This window comes from Poecilia latipinna, unplaced genomic scaffold (genome assembly GCF_001443285.1).
Source record: "Poecilia latipinna isolate Pla-1442-1.1 unplaced genomic scaffold, P_latipinna-1.0 Scaffold810, whole genome shotgun sequence".
NCBI classification, from domain to species: Eukaryota; Metazoa; Chordata; class Actinopteri; order Cyprinodontiformes; family Poeciliidae; genus Poecilia; species Poecilia latipinna.
Genome location: NW_015113426.1, coordinates 91,728 through 110,296, shown reverse-complemented (window position 1 = coordinate 110,296; position 18,569 = coordinate 91,728). Strand labels below are relative to the sequence as shown.

General features: G+C 41.1%; 1 protein-coding gene across 1 annotated transcript in view; it reads right to left on the bottom strand.

Annotated features, from left to right (window-relative positions):
* The window catches only part of LOC106956357 (zinc finger protein 536), a gene marked incomplete at its 5' end in the record, with an annotated part of 24,399 nt that extends 5,954 nt beyond the window's left edge, over positions 1 to 18,445 (bottom strand). The window contains 2 exons of the mRNA XM_015047147.1: positions 8,972 to 9,895; positions 16,783 to 18,445. Of these exons, the coding sequence (XP_014902633.1) occupies positions 8,972 to 9,895; positions 16,783 to 18,445 (2,587 nt within the window). The remainder of the gene's footprint in view (positions 1 to 8,971; positions 9,896 to 16,782) is intronic.
* Between the last annotated feature and the right edge of the window lie 124 nt (positions 18,446 to 18,569).

The window sequence follows — 18,569 nt, the reverse complement described above, 5'->3', positions numbered from 1 at the left end:
ACTTTCTTTTTTCCCCCCTGTCTCCCCCTGGAGTGGGGGTGTGTGTTTTTTTTTTTTTTTTTTTTTTTCTGTGATTCATGGTTACAGTAAACCATTATGTGCTGATGTCATTTGACTTCACTTCCCAAAAACTGAGGGCTGTCTCAGCCCTTTCACCCCCACCCTCGCCTCTTCCTCTCTATCATGCTCCTCATCGGAGGGGAGACAGCTGCACGCGGCTGAACACTCACTTTCACATCTACATAAAAAAGGTGTTTTTGGGGGGGAAAAGTGGGAAAACTCACAGAAGGTGCGAGCAATAAAAGGTAATGCCCCATCTGTCGGTGTATAATAACCTGATGGCCGTAAAGGACACACAAACACACACATTTCCACACAGTAGTCAAAGAGAGGATGAGGTCTGACACGTCTGAATGTTATCGGGGTGGCATAGAGGAGTTTGTGTGGAAACTGTTTGGACAACAGTAGGAGAAAACTCGGGTGGAGAGCAATCTGCAGGCCACCTGACTAACGTCACCCTCCACAAGCCTCTATTGTTGGAAATGAAAAAATAAAAATAAAAAATTGGGGGGAAATATAAACACTTTTGATTCTGTGATTTGGGTCTGGCACGTCACTTTCATCTCACGTTCTCGGATTTCACACATGTGGTGTAACTTAATAAACCGAGCAGATTTTCCTCAGTCTTGTTAAATACTTTGTGATTGCATATAGACAGTGGGAACAAGTCTGCAGCCTCTCATAAACTGAGTTTATAAGAAGCCAAAAGGCCTTATGTCCACATTAGCTGCTTGTTACCCTGCTTGCGTCCCCCTCTCTCTGTCTCTGTTACCTTACTCACCATCCCACCTTGTCTCCCTCCTTTCCCCCCCCCCACCCCCTGCCAGAAGGAGAGGGGAGGTCCGAGAGAGGGCAACCTCCAAATAAGTTCCATTAATCACAGGCCAGAGACTAATGTAACTAATATTTTACAATTAGGGAAGACAGCAGTGGGCTCGGAGCCATCCATCTCCTCACCACATGATCCGCTTTTCACAGTCGGCTCAAGCCTGAGCTTCATAGCAGCCGCTTACATTCAGATAAACACACACACATATAAGAGTTTATGTATGTGCTGGTAAGTAAATGTAAATGGAGAATGTAGAAGGGTTTGTTTAGTGTTTAACCAGGTGGAGATTTGTGTTCATGTTTTTAGAAGTAGTACTGGTTTTAGTACCTAAAACTCACTATGAGGCTTTTTGATTTGTTTTTGTTTGTTTTTTTTTCTACATTCCTCACCTTCCTGTAGACGTCAGGGCATATGAGACTGAGATAATTATTGTAGCCTTTCAGCCCGACGTTTAGTTGAATTTTAGTCATTTTACTTTAGATTTATTCCTGTTTTATTTCATTTCATTTGTGTATCTTTTGTTCTACGTGTTCCTTACTCTTGATCACTTTTATCTTCAATTCTATTGCTTTTTGATCTTTACTTTGAACTCCATGTTACTACCTTTTTAATTTCATCATAAATGAAGGAAAATATATTTTATTATATTTATGGTTAAATACATTCATAGTAAGTGTCTTAGTGAGTAAATCTGTCTGTTTTCTCATGTGAAGCATCGCTATGTTACCTAAGTCCTAATTTTATGTGACAATTTTCTCCTGTTAATTAAATATTATATTGTTTTGAAAGCGTATAACTGTCTGGCGTTTATTGCCATCTGTATGGTTGGTCATTTGTTGTATTAGCAAAATTGAGTTACTGATAACTGACTTCTCTGCGTATCATCTGGCCTGTCCAGAATCGTTTGTTTTATCCTGAGGACGTCAAGTCTTGCTTTTTTTGTTGTTGTTGTTTTGTTTTGTTTTTCTACTTTTTACATCTAAATGCATTATTAAAATGTGTGTTGACATATTTTTGGCTGTTGTGTGTTTTTTACTGTTTTGAAAGCTAATACATGCATAATCCTAACATCAGCCTGAGATAGTTGAAGTCAGAATGGCTCTGTGGCTGAGCAGGTCCACCATATGCAGTGGCCCCCAGCACAATTCCTGCTCCTTCACCATTTGCTGCATGTCTTCCCCTTTTTTCCCTGCCCTTCTTCCAGCCCAGAGACTGATGAATAAAGAGCATTATATAGTGCAAGAATATCATTGAATTATTAAGAATAATAGTAGTTATGAAGTCAATTTAGCTATGCTCAAAATTTGCCACTTACCAGCCCATCAGTTCCCACTTTTACTCAATACATAAAATTTAAACGCCTTATAAATACTTTTTCTGTGATGCATTTTATTTTGAGTTTAGACAAAAACAAATTAAGTTTGGGGGGGGAAAAAAGGCTTTGGTGCATAATTGGTGATTATGTTAAAATCACTTTTGTCATTATTTGGTCCATTTAATTGGTAAATAAAAAAAAAACTTGTCTACACAAAATAAGTTTTTATGTGTTAAAGACCTTAGAGAGAAAATCAGATTTCACTTTACAATCCTGTAGTTTGACAATGGAGTTAAGGTAAAAGCTTAATTTAATATTAATGCAAGTCATAATTTCTGCTTAAAGTTTGAATAATTATTCATAAAACTCCAACGAAAGTCCAGTGTGAGTTGTTAAATGCAACTTTCTGTTTTGTCATTTCAAATCTGCAATAAGGATTTATTTCATTATACAGCTCCGAAAGAGGCAACCATTTATAAGACTGCTGTTCATTTTTGGTGTTGGACATTAAATAGATAACACAATGAAACCGTCACAACCACATAATCTGAAAAGAACTTTATAGTTAACTAAAATGCTAAAGTGCAGAACCTGGATTACAGATTAATCCTGAGGTCAGGAACTTTCTTGGATGTTGTGGTTGAAACCTTTTTTTCAAATGCCTCTTTACATACAAAAAATATATCATTTGAGTTTTTGGAATTTCCACCTCAAATTTTTGTTTAATAATGTAATCTTTTTAGAAATGCTCATGTACTGCCACTGAACTGTGACTCTCTACTTAGATCTGTTTCAACTTCATAAACAAATTATTTTTGCACAAATGTCACCACTGCATATATGTTTATTTCTCTCAGTAATTGTTTTTTTTTAACTATTGATGTAAATAATGATAAAAGAAAAACATATATATATATATATATATATATATATATATATATATATATATATATATATATATATATATATATATATATATATAATGTTTCCAGAAAATGTCACATTACATCTTTCAATTGATTGTGGTTCTGATTCCCACTTCGACCAGTTGACTGTAATGAAATATGCCCCCTGACGGAACCAAAATCAATATCAATATCATCAGCTAGTAGATATTATTCTTTGACTCACAATCATTTCCTTAAAGTTGATAACAGAAAAGAAACTTCAAATCTTTGTTTGTCTCAGTGGGTTATGCATGTTAATAGGTCTGAGGTCTGAGGAAAATGTCTTTCTTCTTGTACTACCTGAAAAAGTCAAAGGAAAAAAAAAGACTGAAAAAATATAGAAGGGTAAACGCGGAAAGATTATAACAATGTTGGGCAAAAGTAAAATGACAGTAGTTATAATTTGATACAGCTATTGTTATTTTTCAGAAGAATCATTGATAGTCTAATAGTAAAGTAACGGTTCCTTGGAAAATGATGCTTGCACCATCCAGTACGTGTCAGCAGCCACATTTTAAAAATTTCTTCAAGGGTTTTGCACAGTGTTAGCTATTCAACTGAATTTAGAAAATTCTCCGTCCAATCTTTAGTCAGAGGTTCACTCATTCACCTCCACTACCCTCCCTAAGGCCTACTCCTTTTAAAAACATTGTATTTCTTTGCAGTAAAAATGTATAATTAAAACCTATCAGTGAACACATTGTATTTTCACTCTGGGATTTCCATCAACCGTGCTTAGCAATATATCAACACTTGCTTTACGCAGATATGCACACGAGGTTTTACACATGTATTTGTTTGGAGCTGCATGAACCTATGTGTCTGTGTGCTGCGTGAGGCGAGTGTGTTGCGTGTCACAGGCTGAGATAATGACCATGATGACAGTGGCGTGGCCGACGGGGGCCCGAGGAGCTGAATGGTGACGGATGACACAGGCCTGAGCTCTGATGGCATACAGACAGTGAGTGATGACTGCACATCCTTCCCATTGCTCCACCCTTCATTATCTCTATGGGGCGAAGCGCGGCACAAAGGCAGGCTACGCTGCCCTCTCGCTGCCCTCAAACGACATCTGCTCGCAGAGACAGCCGCACTACCGCTCCTCTTTCACCTCGCTGTCGCTCCATCTATCTCCATCTATGGTGATCTTTCTCGCTCCTTTTCTCTTTCCTTTTCTCTCGCTCTCTGTCACCCTCTCCGCGGAGGGTACACAGAGGTCAGACAAAGAGATAATGACTCACCCCTTTCAACCTTTCAAATCAGAGCCTTTTCTTTCTCTCTGCCCTCCATGTTCTTTTATTCTTAATCCTTTCTTTATTGATCTTCTCATATTCCTTGTTCTCATGCATCTGAGAAGTCTGATCTGATGTCAAATGACGACGCAGATGATTTGGCTGATTAGTTAAAGGGAGAGTTTCATAGTGAAGTTCTGTCGAAAGTGTAAAAGCAGTTAATGTCTTACATGCAGACGATTTCTCTTTTGGTGTTTATATTTCATATAAAACATGGAGCTAGAAGCTGAAACTAACAGCTGGTCCAAGAGGGCCTAACACCAAAGCAGGTTTTTATCCTCATAAAAAAAAAGAAAAAAATCAAAACCGGGTTTTACTGGTGAAGTTCCTTCCTAAGTCTCTAAGATGCTCTCTGATTACATCCCAGGCAGACCTTTTAGGTCTGAAGTAAAAATCTTTTGTACCCAACTCAGAATTTGTTCTTGTTCCTTTGAGTCGCTCTCATCCCTTTCTCTACCATTACAGATAACAACAAGGTTTTAAAGAGTTAAACACCATAAAAAAAATCCAAACTATTCTTAAGTGTTTAAATCTCTTTAAAAGAGATACCAGATGAATCTGTTGAGTGATCTGAATTACTACCAGTTAGTTATACACATTTCTCTTATTTGCAGGAAATAAAGGGGATAATTTGGAGATCTGTGTCACAAAACAAAAGGAACGTCACCCACTCTTGTTACAAAGACAATGTATTTTTTCAAAAAGTACAAATGATATGATGAGAGGCTAAAGCAGCATTTGCAGATTTTCTATATGAGCAGATAGCCAGGCTGATTATCTAGATAATACTATTTCTGCATAACACATTTATTCAAATGTTTTCTGAGTCCTGCAGCAAAGGCCATGGACAGAGAGCTTCCATAGCACCAGCAGGATCTCATTATCAACAGGTATCAGTCAGGGGAAGGCTATAAAAGAATTTACACAGCACTAGATAAAACAATGAAACACAGTGAAAACAGTCACTATTACATGGAGGAAGCATGGTCCAAAAATAACATTACCAATATTATTACAGTAACTGTTCACACAGGAAATTGGTAAAGAGAAAAGGGTGCTAGACATGCACCCTTTCCCAATAGCCACTGCATATGGGGTGCCTGCTCAACTACTACTACTCTACTACTACCACCCTCTCTCTTAAAAGTGTAAGAAAAAAATGACAGGAAAACTGATCAGAAAAGCTGCCAGAGGCCTAAAGCAACATTGAAAAAGCTGCTGGAATTTCTGGCAAGTTCTGGATGCAATGAAGATGTGACAACAATTCGCCATACTCATTATACATCTATATAATAAATATTCAGAGTCTGCATCACTCATTCAGAGTCTTACTGTTTTTTTTTTTTACTGGCACTGCAGTAAATTTACTCCTGTATTCTTATATATAAAAAGTGATGTGGGAAAATATATTTTGGCCTGATGAGTCTAAAGAAAACCCTTTCACCAAAAGTCTGATCAAAAGAATGTCATACCAGTGAGACATGTTGGTAGCATCATCATGAGCTTGAAGGCTAAACCTTCAAAGTTTTATACCCTTTTTAGAAAGCTTGAGGAAAACACAAAGCACATATCCAAAACCAAAAAGTTTTGAATCTTTTCTGCAAAGGGGAGGCAAAAATGCAGCAAAGTGAAGATGTGTCATGGTCATAGACTAATATCCACAAAGGCCAATATCTGTATTAAGACCAACAGATATTAGTTTAAGAGTCTCCACACTTTTGCACTTTGTTTTCTTCGGCTGCGTCAAATTAAAAATAGAAAAAAATGTGAAAAAAATATATATTTTATCTAGCTTTCATTTTTTTCTACATATTAAAAATCTGACTTTCTAAAAGACTTACAATAGCCAATGTGGGCAGAAGAGAGTTATTTTTAAAGATGTGCTTCGGGCTAAATATGGTAAATGTTGCCATCTAGTGGCTTTGGCCGAGTAGTGCAACACTGACGGACCATTTAACACACAAGGGGAGGGTTCGAAGAGAATAATGAGCATGCAGACAGGTTCAACCAGAGGTCACCATCTGGCCAATTACCACTGCTGGCACATTGGAGTCGACCCGAACTGTCATCACAAGCACATCACTCCATGTCCAAACTGCCCGGCAATATGTCACCATGCCACTCGACGTGCCATCCAGTATGGTGAGGATGGGGCCAACAGGAGACAGCCCCGTGACAAAGCCACCTGGTCATCACGGAAGACAGGACAGACTGCAGGGCCACCTGCTCAGTTCAGTTTTTGGAGGACATTCAGTGGAGTCCCAATGTCAGCTACCCATCTCACTGTCCACTGTGACTGACAGGTGTTTATTGTGTCTTTGACATTCACTTCCTCAGGGGACGAGGCAAAAACGATCAATCTGCAGCAAACAGAAGGCAGGGAACGCCTAAAATAGCTCGCATTGATCAGATTACTGAGAAATATAGGCAACAGTTGCAGCGGAATATGCTGAATGGGAAAAAAATGTGGCTTAATGACTAGCAGACATCTTAAAGTGAACTGAAACACGTTTCGGATGGCGCAAACCAAGAATTTCTCAGCCTTTTGGAATCCTGTGTAATATTTTAATCCAATTAGCATCATAAACAATAAAACAGAGAAAGAAACACAAACAGTGCAGCAGCAGCAGCTATAAGACGGGAGGTGGAGAGGAGGGGCATCTCTCTGCATATTATAATAACCATCTGTACAATCAAATAGAAAACTACATCTTGCTGTTAGAATCATAAAGAAAGGGAACAGATGTTAATCCCTAATGGAGTTGACAGGCACTTTCCTGTCTTTCACATGAACATATTGAGTTTCTGAATAAGAGGGGGATCAGAGGGAAGGTGTATCATGTTGCACTCATAATACATGCATATCAAAGACCCCAGCTGTTGGATTCCCTCTCCTGAGAGACAGCATTATTAAATCTGCACTCAGCAAGCATATCACACCAGCACAAGAGCTTAAGCCTCTCCATCAGTGGGCTCCATCGGCTTGGCGATTTGTAACCTATCACACAAGGAGATTATATCATCCTTTAAAGTGTACAGCTAATCAGTGCCACACACCTGTGTCTTATTTAGCCTTTATTTGAGATGGGAGTTAAGATCTGGGAAGAGAAGAATGGGGGGGGAAAAAAAGCTCAAGTGCTATAAGTATAAAGGAAGTGTGTTGTTCATAATTGGCATGATTCACACACACTCACACTCGCTCTTCACACTCCCGCTGTCGGGGGATGAAGGCTGAGATCCTGCCAAAAACTCTTTTTGGAGTCGTGCAGCACACAATACATGTGGCTGGCAATGTCACGTGCAGATGCAGGCCCTGAAGTTTGAGCCCCGGTTAACTGGAGCAGTCTGCTGAGAAGCATCTATCAGTAGATAACAAGATGATGACCAGCTAGGCTTTTGTCCACTAGATGGCATTACATACCTTTGAATCTTTGGAGAGCGCTATCTGAAATTGGCACCAGTGACAGATGCTTTTGTTGTGCAGTGCATTGCAAAAGCATTTGCTCAAATTTGAACTTTCTTTGCATTTTGCTATGCTAAATCCACAAACTGCAGTGCACTATGTTGGGTTTTTATGTGATAGATCACTGCAAAGTACTGCATGGGGAAAGAGGATTTATATATATATATATATATATATATAGATAAAATGTATAAACCTTTTAATATGGCACCCTTAAAATACATCCAGAGTAATGAACCTGCTTCAGAAGTCACCTAGCAAACGAAATCCACACATGTGTAATCTAAACTCAGATGAACCAAATAATACACCAGATAGGCCAGAGATAAAGTTGTAGAGCAGTTTAAGGTCAATTTGGGTCAAGAAATAAATGCTCTCAACTTTGGACAGCTCACAGTGCAATGTTCTAATTCATCATCCAAAAATGGAGAGAGTACGGCACAACTGAAAACATAACAAACCATGGTGGTCCACCCAAACTACCTAAGCTTAAAAGGCCCTTGGTAACTCATTGTAATAATGAAAGACCTTCAAACATCCACAGCTGATGTAGAAGAACTTGTTGACAGGACAAGTAATAGTTGTGCACTCTGCCAATCTGTTCTTTATAGAAGAATGATGAGGGAGGGGAAAACCATTAAGTCTCATTTAAAGTTTGTAGTTTGTAGGAGACACAGCAAACATGTGGAGGAATGTGTTCTTGTCCGATAAGACCCAGTTTGATCTTTCTAGCCTACTATCAATGCACATCAGCTTTAAGATGTCGAGATGCATTTCCTTAACAGGAAAAGAGAAGCTGGTCAGAGATGATGGGGAAATGGGGACGATTCTAAATGCAGTCAATGGAAGAAAACCATTGACTGCATACTGAGTGATACTACGGCGTAGATTCAACAGCCCTAAACACGCAGCCAGAGCTACTAAGGAATGGTTGAGATAAAAGTATGTTCGTGAGTTAGAATAAAACTCCCTATACAACACATTGAACTTTGTGGCTGTTATGTGAAAAGGTTCAAGAGGTATGAGTACCTCTCGCTCCTGTACGATTGATAAGTGTATCCTCACCTCCACCTTCTTTCTCCACATTCTCTCCGCCGTTTACACTGGCTTTGTGTGCACTCACAGGTGGGCTGCTCAGGTTCCCCTGGGACCTGAGGAAGGAGAGCAGTGCACCCTGGTGCAGGAGCGAGTCTGCCCGTCCTGGAGTCAAGCTCTCAAAAGACGAGATGGGAGTATCAGCCACGGCTCTTCCCCACTGACCCAGCTTGGTTTGATTCTTTCCGCCTTGGCCCTCAAAATCAGCAGCGGCCTGTCCCAGCTCCTTCGACTCGGGGGCATCGTTTTTCAGCATCTTCCACTTTGCAGAATCTTCATTTTTATCTTCCCTCTCAAATGTCTCAAACGCAACCTCAACATCGTGACCTATGGAGCCTGCAGATTGCGAGCTCATGTCTTCTTTTGTTCCCTGCACCAAAAGGTCACACTGATATGCTGGTTTCATACTGAGTTCAGCTGCTGCATTTGGGTAACTTTGTAGCCGGCGGCTAATTGTGGACGAGACCCCATTACTAAAAAGGCCAGAGAGCTGCACCAGGGCAGCAGAAGACAAGGCTGGTTGAGATGGGACAGACTCTGGCCTGACGGACAAATCCAATGGCTCGTACTGGGACTTCCTGGTTTTACCTGACACAGAGGCTTCCACATCTTTATCATTGGGGTTGGACTGCTTTGTGGCAAGTATGGCTTCCTCGGCATGGCACTCCAGACCAAGGTACTGCCCTGCAGCTGGACTCCAGTCTTCTCTGGATCTCGGTCCGTGCTTGGTGTTGGGACTGGAGCTGCTGCTGCTGCTACTGGGCTGCAAGGGAGAAGAAAGATCTCTGCTGTTCTGCCAGTGGGGGAAGTGGTAGCGGTCAAGATGGAAGCTGAGAGAGGCTGTCTGTGCGCTTGTGTAGTCACTGGAGATTGGACACCTGTAGACATTCTCACCTAACAAAAAGAATAACAAGAAAAGCATGTTATAATCCAAATCAGATTAAGAATCTATGGTTATAAGAGGCATTCTGAACATTTTTGCTCTACATGCACCAAGACCAGTTGTCTAAACATGAAAAATGTTGCAATCTCACACCAGGCTGAGTTGAATGATTTAAGTGCTGCCCTGCAGTAAATCAAGCTTGTAATCAGCTTTCAGCTCCAGTGATCCATCATCTTACAGTATGGACGCCACCACCATGTGCAATAAATACACCCAAAGATGTTAACGCTAAACAAGATTCTTCCAGAAATAATAAACAGTGAAATTGTTAAGCAACTAGAACAAGGCAGATGTTGCAGACACAAGCCGCGCTCCATCAAAGCTCGTAAAGTGGGTTTCCGAGTCAAAAATAACGTCGACATGTGAGCGGCCCTGATTAACCACGCCATCTACTGTAACTGAGTTTATTTTTGCTTCATACTTGAAAAATGGCATGTTGGAAACATAATTCAAAAAGTACAAAGTGTGTTATTGTGGAAAATGACAAAGGGTAATTTTTCTCCTTTTTAGCTCGTGAATAATAGCCATCTGGATACAAGATCTGATCTTGCACGGCATAACTTTTAATTAAATGTAATCCAACCATCTTCCTCCCTCTGTTTACCTACACTTTCATCCTTACAGCCGTCAGAGAAATACCCTGCAGGGTTAAACACACACCATGTGACCATTTTGAGTTAGTGATTGTCTCAGACCTCTGCCTCGCACTGTCTTTAAACAGCCCAGCTGTTTCGCTGCCATTCCAATTACAGTAAAAGTCATCCGGCGCCATTAAGCCACAAATATTGGCAGTTTATTGCCCAACACTCTCCTGGCATTTGAAGGTCAGGTCATACATTATACTGTGTCTTTTAGGGATGCGTCTGGGATGGGGAGATAAACCCACCACCATTAATTTAATTCTATGCATATTGATGCCTTATTGTTCTTCTTTAATGGACTAATACCTAAGTTACTGCAGTGATTCATCCCCGCCTCAGAAATATCCATTTCATACACCTTAGGATCTGACCCTAAGGTAATTCTCTGAGGTAAATCCAAATCTAATGATCTGTAGTAGCAGCTCTATTTTGTTTCCCACTTTAGTGGGCAAAACCATGATTTTGAACTGAATGGCAGAGCAAGGAGCGCTGTTTTCTCGACTATTACAATTTACAAAACCGTAAAATAACACCCACGTATTAATTATATTGAGCTCTACTTAATGAGATTGAAAAGTCACAGCTGAAATTGAAAAATCATGCCCTTGAAGTAAAGTCAGTTCTCCCCTTTTTACCCCGTATATGATCGAGTGTGCGCGGCGTGCAGTAAAATACACGTGATTTAATGTCTGCGTACATTAAAAGTGCGTGGGCGTGTGAGAGCGGGAAAGAGACCCTAAACAGTGCCACACCCTTTTTCTCCAGTAACAAACAAACACACACACACACACACACACACACACACACACACACGCACACACGGAGAGAAAGACAGAAATCCAAACATCTTAATGGAACTCTTTTAGACACACTATATATCTCAATTATTCTGTGGCTTAAATTACGATGACATTACGGGCACGCTGCAGATGCAGAAAACACACATATCTGACCTCATCTTCTAGTGAGGACCTTCCTAAACCCATTTGCCAGCCTTCACGAGAGCCGTAAAAACCAACACAAAGCATGAAGACTCCCTCTGCCTCGTTTTTTTTTTTTTTTTTCCCTCCTCTCTCTTCCTTTGGATGGGTGCCATCTTTGTGATTGCCTGGTTCATGCTAACTTAATCAGTTTAAGATTTACTTACAGTGCTGAGGCTCACATTATGTGAGGGGAGTAATTTTAGAGCTTAGATTTATCAACCAAAACTCCAATTACTGCATCATTACAAACCCAAGCCTCTCTCACCTAACACAGAGCATCTAATGAAGTGATGCGTATGAGTTATCCGTTTCTTGCTGGATGTGTTCACAGCAGAAGAGGGTTGGGGGGGTGGGGGGGGGGGGAAAAAGGTAAATAAAAAATAAATATATAAATGCCTCAAGTCAGCCATGTCTGTTGGAAAAAAAAAAAGTATGCAGCTGGGCTTGGACAAGTGATTCATTTCATATGGAAATGGGCTTTAAGATTTACAGCCATATATCCCCGTCAATGCAATCTCATTCTCACATATTATTTGCTTACATGGGCATTTGGCAGTTATATTGTAGATATCAAATTCTGTATACAGCAGGGCTTTGGCTCTCCCTCTCCCTACAGCGATGTGAACAATATTTATTCCCTTATACATTTCTTGTGTTTTTTTTTTTATTATTTTTTTTATGCCACACTAAAATGTTTCGGTTCATCAAATATATTTTAATTTCAGACAAAGATAACATACCTTTCTTATAATGATTTATTCAATACGAGGGGGAAGCTATTCAAAGAAACCTGGCCATATGTGAAAAAGTAATTACCCCCTAAACCTAATAACTGGTTGCGCCACCCTTGGCAGTAAAGACTACCATCAAGCATTTGTGATAACTGGCAATGAGTCTTCTCCATAGCAGTGGAGGAATTTAGCGCCACTCTTGCTTGCAGCTTCTGTTACGTTGGAAGGTTTCAAGCATCAACAGGCTGTTTAAAGGCATGCCACAGAATCCTAATGCAATTTAAGTCCAGTGCGTTCAGAGGTGGACCTGCTAGAGTAGTTTGTGTTATTGTTAAACTGTGCTTGAGCCTGAGGTCCTGAACCAACTGCTTGAATTTTTTATTTTTTTTTTAATGATTTGTCGGTTTTTATCTGAGTTGCATTGGGGTTGCAAGCTTCCCAAAAAGTTTGCTTTTTTTTGTCTCATCAATCCAAATAAATAATTTCAAGAAGTCTTACCGATCATCCAGATAGTTTTTTTCCCCTTTTGTTGCCATTTTTACTGTTTTTTTTTTTTTTTTTTTCATTTGTTGAACCTTGAATACTGACCTTAAGTGAGCAAAGTGAGGCCCACAGTTCTCACTTTGTTCTCGGTTATTTTTGTTTGTTTTTGGAGTAAATTTGGAAGCTATGAAGTACTTCAATGTTTTCTCTCTATTCAGAAGGAAGGTTTTCCCCATGGTTCAGAGTCTAAATCAGAAATTGCTTTGTAGTCCTTTCTAGACTACGTCAATTATTTTGTTTCTTATGTTTTGGTTAATCCGTCCATCCATTATTTAAGAAAAAGGGGTGATTACTTTTTCGCATGAGGCTAGGATGGCTTGGGCAGTTTTTTTTTCCATTAATAAATAAAATTCAAAAACTGCCTTTTGCATTTATTGAGGTCATCTTTGGTTGATATAAAAAAATGTATTTGATGATCTAACGTATCTAACTGTGACAAACAAAAAACAGAAAGAAAAAAAAAACTGAAACAAATGTACAAAGGAGCAAATACTTTTCCACGGCACTGCATATCATAAACAAGCACCTGAAATGCAAAACACAGATACATGTTTGCTGGTTTGGTTTAAGATGAAACAGAGTGAGAGTCGCACACAAGACTAGTGAGGGGAGAAAAAAACAGGGGCACCAGATGTTCTTTGATGTTTATAATAGCATATATTATTAATATTAATTAGACCACATAGTCAATGACGCATTTGGGACGTTTCCAAGTCAATTAAGCCAAATGGCATTCAGGAGACGGCGGAACAATATTTCAAGGCAGGTGTTCAGAACTCCCTGGGTAAATCTTTTTATCTGCATGCTAGGAAAACAAGCATTTTGAGCTTAATTTGAGCCTCATATCTGCAATAATAATTAAAAAGAGGATTAAAAGACAGAAGTGAGGGGAAGATCGAAAAGCCAACAGGTAATCTCTTCAGGCAAACCAGTCAGACGGGCTCATCTCTGCCCATGATGCAGTTCTCTTACCCCAGATTGCAAGTTAAAAGATGCTTTTACTGTTAGCAAACACACAGGATACAGGGAAGTAACTGGAGCAACCAAATGAAATGCGATATTATGTGCAGCAGCCCACTTTATCTGTGTTTCTGGCCAAACCACTGCTCATGTTACCATTTGCAGTTTTACAGACGCTTATCACTTTAGGCTCTCGTGGCTTACAGTAAGAGCGGCATGAAGGCAGGGAATAAGGAACAAAACACATGTAGGGACAGCGCCATTACATGGTGTCTGCTCACTGACCTTGAGGTTAAGAGCTTTGAATGGGACTAATTAATAACTGTCAGCAGATTTCATATTTTTTAGCCATGTTTTATTCAGATCGTGGATGTAACTGGCCTAATGTAGGTCAGGAGGCTGCAGAATGTAGCTTTTATGAGTTTATCCTTTAAGAAAAAAAAAAGAAAAAAAAACGAAGTTGTAACTCCTAATCTCAAATTATAATTAAAGCTAAAGTGCATTTTAAACTGTGTCCTGATTAGATATTCAGACAAGTCATTTGTAACCATCCCTCCTTTTGAAATCAATGAAAGTAGAATTTCTAATTTAAGACGCTGGGTATTTGCAGCTAAACGTCTAAATCTAGAGCTGCATCTGAATGTTTCCAGCGAAGGCAGACTCGCTCACTCTGACAGCCACCACTGTACTATATTTGCTATCCATATTGAGAACATCAATAACTTCATGACCACCATAGGCTGACTATGAATAATGCAGCCAGTAATTCTGGACTAATCAATGTTCCTCAAGCTGAACATCTGGCAGTGGTAATTCTTCCTCAGCATCTCCGTACTCCTGAATTAGAAAACACTCTCTCCTTCTCCCTTCCTCTACGTCCAGCCATCAAGTCAGCAGGCTTGATCAGTTACAAGCAAACCTCTCTAACCCCCCCCCCCCCCCCCCCCCCCCCCCACTCGTGCTGAAAAAAAAACTTATCCTTGTTATTAAACCCTCATCAAGTGGTGCGTGTTCTCCATATGTGTAGGATTTACCTATCTGTCCCACAGCAGACCTGTGCGTTGAGCCAGGGCCAGCACTGTGTGATTGTGTTAATTAATCTGTCATTGTGAGCGCAGGGAGCAGCTGCAGAGGTCTCTGGGATATATTGTCAGAGCTAAACAATGCGGTGCTAAGCCCCCAGAGTGAGTCTACCATTACACAGGACTAAGAAGAGGGAGGAAAGGAGGGGAGAAGGGGGCGAGAGAGAGAGGGAGAGAGAGAAAGCCTGCCGGATCCATCATTGACTAAAGCAATGACGCCTGACCTTTACAATGAATTAGTTTCCATGCTTAATATTGACTGAAATTAGAGTCTGATACTGAATGTGCCATCCCAGAACTCTGCACACTCAAATCCTCAGCTCGCCAACTATCATAAATGTTTCCGGGAGTGACACCGTATGGTCTCGGAGATATGGGAGAGGAGGGAAAAGTGCAAACAGCGGAGTTTGTATGTGTTTCTTAAAGAGCAACCGGAGAGGGATTTGGCCACAAAACTGCCAGCATTTACATGTAAATATGCAGCTACCAGTATGTGCGTACAATATGGAAACAAAACATCTAAGGGGATTAGACCTGATCCATTTATCTCTGCTATACGGACATCATTTAAGAGGATACTGGATCAAATCCCACCAGAGCCACCGCGCATCAGACTCAGATGTACGTAACAGTTCTACTCCAGCAGGGAGAATAAACAAAATAAAACACACACATTAGTAATGAAAGAAATAAAACAAAGTTTGGTCTCATTTCTTTTCTTAACAACACTGTTACAGCAGTAATTTAGCCTCTTGATAACATGTTAGCAGGATGCCATGACAAGAAAGGCATCTACCCATCGAGCCAAATCATCCAAATCACCAGGTGGAAAAGAACACTATCAATAAAAATACCAGGTGGTAGATCAAATCATAAAAATCACTGGGTGGTATATATCAAATCATTAAAAACACCAGATGGCATGCATTAACATCTTGTGCCCCCGTAGGCAAGGGGTGGGGATGTGACAGATATAAAATAGAGAGTACTAATTATCCCCACATTTCAACATGATGCCATTATCTTTAAAAGAAAGACAAAGCCCTGCCTGGTGGAAAATAATATCTGTGGTGTGTTGCTGACCCTGGGCGTCGTTCCTACCTACTCAAAGTGACAGAAAGACTACAGCGCATATTTGTAAAAGAAGAAAACTGGAATATTAAGAAAAACAAAATCGATAAATGGCAATCTAGGCAACTTAAGCAGAGATTCACCAATATATGAGCTAGTAGCCCAGAGTTAGCTGCATATCGTCTTGATCGGTGAAAACTCAATTATTAACAAATTCAAAATCTAAATGTTAAAAATTAGATTTTGTTGGGGTTTTTTTCAAAATAACACTCTAAAATGTTAACATTACTTCCAGCCAGAAAAACATGTTAAATAATTGCTTTAGACCTAATTTTGCCTGGGTTGTGAAAAATTTTGAGCTTAACTGTAAATACCATCTAAACTTTCACCACCACTAAAACTGCTGCAACACATTTTAATTCTTTATGAAAAGAAAAAAAAATCCCCTGTTCATGTTCATCTCATTGATTATATCAGGTTCAGCTATATTCACGCAAGCGCAACAAACTGTACAAAAGCAACATGCATTAAAACATAGAACTAAAAAAGCCATAAAAGACTTGTGGTTAAAACATTTTTAATCAGAACTGTTCCCAGATATGTCTTTACATGAATTTTTGTGTTTACCCACTAAATAGATTTTACAACGAAATCAGAACTGGCTAAAATCAATAGCAGAAGGTGAAAACTTTAAAAAAAGACAGCTATTGGAAATTGTTCATAAAATATTGATTGGTGCATCTCTCATTAACACAATTCCCTCAACGTCACCATTATGAGTAGTGCTCTTTGTCAGACTTATTAACATTTGCTGATTTGTTGTGTACCTGTAGGTGTAGAGGAGGATTCTGGTTGATTGTTGATGGGATTCCCTGCCTCTGTGATCATCTCCGCTGGCCCATGGTGACTCACGCTGCCTGGGCTCCCAGGTCTGCTGACAGCCTTGGTGTCTGCATCACTAAGACACAGTTTCCCATCATCTACAGGGACACCCCTCTCAGGTAAATAGGTGGTGCACTGATGCTGCTGCTGTTGATGATGCTCTTTTGGCCTGTACATCTGCTGATCAATAGGGAGCCCAGGTGGCATGATCTGCCAACCTGCGTAGCTACCACTGTTGTTGAGAGCGTCTCGGTTTGAGATGACTTTCTGCAGATACTCCATGCTAGTGGAGCTCAGTTGAGGGGGGAGATGATTTAAGGTCAACAAGGAACTCTCTGCGTCTGTCAGCGGACCTAGACCGGAAGAAATCATCCTCCCCAACACCTCTCTGACCTTCATGTCGGTGCCTGCAGCGGCCATCATGTGGTCGTAATCGGGTAAATCTGCTCGCTCAGGCGCCTGGAACCTGTTGTTCATTCTGGAGATGTATTGGGAGTAGATGTTGCTCGGATGGTCCTGAGTCAGGCTGTTCATGGCGACAGAGGAGTCGTGGTCAGAGAGGATGTTGCTCTTAGCGGCAAGCTTGTTGAGGTGGACTTTCATATGGTTCTTGAGAAACCAGGGCTCTTTGAAGCGACGACCACAAATTTGACAGCAGTGCTCAAAAGAGTCTTTGTGTTTTCTCATGTGACCCTTCAGGAACCAGGCCTGGCTGAAGGTCTGGCCACACACCTCGCAAGGGAATTCACCGGCGGGCTTCCCCTTATCACTGGCTCCCACTGACAGCTTCTGTCCTGGGCCCGAATCGGCCGTTATGTGCGTCATTTCAACGTGGCCAATGAGATCCTCCTCTTGTGCAGCAGCAAACTCGCACAGAGTGCATTTGTAGGGTTTGTGCAGGATCCTGATGTGACGCTCCAGCTCCTGCTGCTTCCTGAACTTTCCCTTACAGAAGGAGCAGCGGAAGCCGGCGCTTTGGGGCTGGATGGATTCATCCGGGGTCCCCTTAGGAGACGTGGCTCGGTGTGGTGGAAGATCTGCTGCCCCAGAGATGTCTGAGAACTGCAACTCTGTTGGAACGGTCTGCAGAAAAGCCGGTGTTTGCTGCTGGCTGATGTTACCAGCTCTCATCTGCCTGTCTCTGAGTATGGCCCTCTCCTCCAGCTCATGAAGCAGCCTGTTCTCCTCCCTGATCCTCCCACGGCCTTTGCCCAGAATGCCTTGCTTGTGCGTGCGAAGGTGTATCTTGAGGTTGCCCTTCTGCGCGGCCCTGTGGTCGCAGTACGGGCACTTGAAGGGCTTCTCCCCGGTGTGAGTGCGCATGTGGAGAGAGAGGATGCTGTTGAAGCGGAAGCGCTTCCCACACAACGGGCAGGGATACTTCCTGTTCTTGCGGTTGTCATCCTGAGCAGAATTGACCTGTGTGACAATGCTCTGATTGGTGATTCTCAGGAACTGAGACAGCTCCACTCTCCCGTTCATGCTGCTGAGTATTCTTGCATCCACAATTTGATTGGCCAGAAGCGCCATCTGGTTCCTGACTGGGTGGGTTGGGTGGGGTAATGACGCCGTTCGCTCAGGAATTGGGTGGTGTTCCTGTGATGTCGGTCAGCGGTGCTGGTCTGGTACAGTTCGAGTGTCAGCAGTGAAATGATGTCAGTTTGCAATTAATCAGCAGAAACAGGCTCAGGGTTCACGCTGTGCAGAGGAAGCATCAAGCTTGTTGTTGCTC